This window comes from Tupaia chinensis, unplaced genomic scaffold (genome assembly GCF_000334495.1).
Source record: "Tupaia chinensis unplaced genomic scaffold, TupChi_1.0 Scaffold000279_1, whole genome shotgun sequence".
Lineage (NCBI taxonomy): Eukaryota > Metazoa > Chordata > Mammalia > Scandentia > Tupaiidae > Tupaia > Tupaia belangeri.
In genome coordinates this window covers 1,000,598-1,004,108 of record NW_006159762.1, presented here as the reverse complement: position 1 = coordinate 1,004,108, position 3,511 = coordinate 1,000,598, and the positions used below count along the sequence as shown (strand labels likewise).

At 40.6% G+C, this 3,511-nt stretch overlaps 1 protein-coding gene across 1 annotated transcript in view; it reads right to left on the bottom strand.

The window, feature by feature from the left end:
• KPNA7 (karyopherin subunit alpha 7) overlaps window positions 1–2,976 on the bottom strand; it is a 28,305-nt gene extending 25,329 nt beyond the window's left edge. Inside the window, exon 1 of the mRNA XM_027772490.1 lies at window positions 2,891–2,976. Within this exon, the coding sequence (XP_027628291.1) occupies window positions 2,891–2,956 (66 nt within the window). The 5' untranslated portion in view covers window positions 2,957–2,976. The remainder of the gene's footprint in view (window positions 1–2,890) is intronic.
• Window positions 2,977–3,511: the final 535 nt, after the last annotated feature.

Sequence of the window (3,511 nt, the reverse complement as noted above, 5' to 3'; positions counted from 1 at the left end):
TGCTGAACCAGACCCTAACCATGGTTACTCATGTAGGATCTGGTTCCCTGTGCTATGGAGCCAACACTCCTCTGCTTTCTCCAAGTATGTCACATCTAGAAAATTATTCACTTTTCTTTCCGAAGTAAAAGGAAATCATGCACATCTTTGACAGACCAGGATTCTCAGCTATAAAGACATTTGAGCAAAACACCCCATTGCCCAGAGTCTTAGCACATTTTCATTGACGCTGATCATTTCCTGAAGAGTAAGGCTGCTTCCAGGATGGGCTGGGCCTGCCTGTGATGGCTAGACAGATGAGGCTGGCAACTCCCATGCTCCAGATGCCCTATTTCCACTGTTAGTGAAATTAGTCTATAGGCCATTCAAACTCTGATTCCATCCCCAAAATTTTACTTGGACAACAGATTAAGAAGACAAAAAATTTTTTAAACTTTTTCACTAACATCAGTTGATGACTCACAGACTTTATATTATTGAGAATCCTGGGGAAATTACCTATCTGGATAGATGAGTTTAGTTAAATATCGCACAGGAAATCACCTTAACTCCAATTACCTCTTGTGTCGTTTCTTTTTGTTTGTTTTTAAGACTTTTAAGTAGTAATTACAAGGAAGTTAGTATGTATTAGGCCAGTCCCACAGTGTAATGGTTAAAGGAGCCAAATCTCACATGACTGATCATGGGTCAAATCTCGGCTCTGATGACTTGAAGAAAACATGCCAGACAAAAGATTAAGAATATAAAAAGTGATAAGTGTTGGTGGGGATGTGGTGAGAAGGGAACCCTCCTACACTGTTGGTGGGAATGTAAACTAGTTCAACCACTGTGGAGAACAATATGGAGGTTCCTCAAAGATCTACAAATAGAACTACTATTTGATCCAGCAATCCCACTTCTGGGTATCTACCCAAAAGACAGGAGAACGCTCAGTCAGAAAAGTGCTTGCACATCCATGTTTATTGCAGCATTATTCACAATTGCCAAGACATGGAACCAACCTAAATGTCCATAAACTGATGAATGGATTGGAAAAGTGTGGTATATATACTCTATAGAATACTACTCAGCCATAAAAAATAACAAGACCCTGGAATTTGATAGAAAATGGTCAGATATGGAGGATCTATTGCTGAGTGAAGTAAGCCAGGCTATGAAAGAAAGATATTGTATGTATCCACTCAATATATACCGACTATCCGCACTCTATGGTAGAGAGCAAAAAATTGGAGGACATAAAAGCAGTGAAGGTACTTAATGAGAATAGGACAGTGTGGAATGGGGGAAGTGAAGAGAAGAGGATAGAGAAAAATAGTAAGTGAACAATAGAGAGGCAGGACTTTAGTGAAAAACAGATATGGCTTATTAACTGTTGATGATGACATGTATAGTATTCTCAACTGGATTGGTCTGAGAAGTATTTCATGATGGGCAAAGTATTTTTACAAGCAAAATGAGAAATAGCGATTGACTGTTTTAAAAAATAATTAGAATAATAAAAATAATGATTGGGGAAAACATAGAAAAGATATTGAATGTTGAAGTGGGGAATTAATGTACTGACTGACATATATGGCATTCCCTTTTGAAAAAACAATGTAATACACTGTAAAGTTATATGTAATCCAATGTAATATAAAGAAGATTATGATGATAATAAAAAAAAATAAAAGGAGAAAAAAAAAAGAAAGAAAACATGCCAGACATATGTCTGTGGGTGCCCAAAATCCTAATAGGATAGAGAAATGAACGAAAAAGATTGCAACATGACCACACCTCACTGGGGGGCGAAGGGTGCCTACACTCTCTCCGTCTCTGACCAGCACATGTTCCCTCTGGCAATAGGAAAAAAAAGTTAGCATGAGGTATCTTAAATAAGTTATTTAATTCTTACTTGAAAATAGGGTCATCATAGAGTAATATTGCAAAGCACAAACATCTTTGAGGCCCAGTGAGCCGGTTAATAGTTGCCCCATCACCAGTGGGGCCCCCTCAGAGACAATTTTGTACCTTGGGCTTCTCCCTTCTCATCTGTTGGTCCTTTGTGCTATTCTCCTCACAGAAGTTTCAATTCCTCCATTCTCATTGGTTTCCTTTAAACTGTGGTGGCTTTGGAAGCCAGCCAGCCACTTGTCAGAATAGGTTACTGTAAGAGGAATCTGGATCCAGGTGGGGTCCTACTCAGGCTGCTGTGACCATGTGCTTCCCTTATCCTAAGCTGCCTTTCAGATCCCCAAGGAATGGTCAACCTTATATGATGTGTCAATCAAGACACAGATGTAGGACCAGAGCTAGAACCAGAAAACTTCAAGATCAGAGATGCTAAGTAAGAGTTAGACTCCACACACAGAGCAGACTCACTGCCCTCAGACCTCATGCTCATCCCAGCAGCAAGAACATCTGGACTTCTCAGTTCCTACTTCTGCAAGGCATGCTTGATAGCCATACCTGTGTGCCAAAAGCTCTTTGATAAACCCTCTTGACACTAGCCACTACAATGAAGCTTCTATATACCTGGCACTAGGGGCTGCCCTCCAGTACAACCAGAAGATGATGGCAGTCCTGTTTTATAGATGAAGAAACCGAGGCTCTGAAGTTAGACAGTTTCAGAATCACACAGAAACCTTGGTTTTAGTCCATAGTTGTCTGGCTCCTAAGCTCATGCCTTCATCCTCTCGACCCTCAATACTTTACTATGAAAGTTTCAAACACACAAAAAAAACTTGAAAAAAATAATTCAGTGACCTCTCATGCAATTATCTAAATCAATATTTTGCTATATTTGTTTTATCACTCCCTGAACTCTATCTCTCTATTTTTGATGTGTTTCAACCATGTACTTGTTACTGTATGAGTCCCTGATAAAGTGAGCCAGTTGTTTCATACTCACAGATGCATCTTTGCCTCGGTACTTAAATTTTCTCAGCCTCTCTTCAGGAGCATCTAAGGTAGGCATATTGATTAGAAGAAGTAAATCACCTGCAGGCAGGACAATTACAGAAAGATTTTTAGTGCCCAGTGTAGGTTATTATGTTAAAGTTATTGAGCTCTAAGTCCTTAAAGGGCTCACAGAGGAAGAGAGAAAAGACTTAGGAAGTCTGCTTCCATAAGTATCACGGCATCAACTCAGACTAGGAGCCTCTCAATAGCCTGGGGTCCTTGGGGACCAGCTCTGAGGGGACCGGCCTTAGGATATAGTACTAAGGGAAACCTTTTCAAAGGCGTTTTGGCTTAAACTGTGCCTTCAACAACTAGGGAGGCTGCACAGAGGTGTCCAAAGAGTTCTGCACAGGTGCAGAATGGTAAAGAGCCCACCAGGCTGCAAACAAGAAGATGCCTATGTCCTCCCATACCCAATCCACCAACACGTTGAATCATACAGTCTCAACCATTGCTAATTCCTTAAAAGACTGTCTTTACTCAGGTCCAGGCCACCTTCCACCTTTCCCCCACACTACTGCAGTTGCTTCCCTACTGTCTTCCTACCTCCAACACTGTCTTATTTCAATCT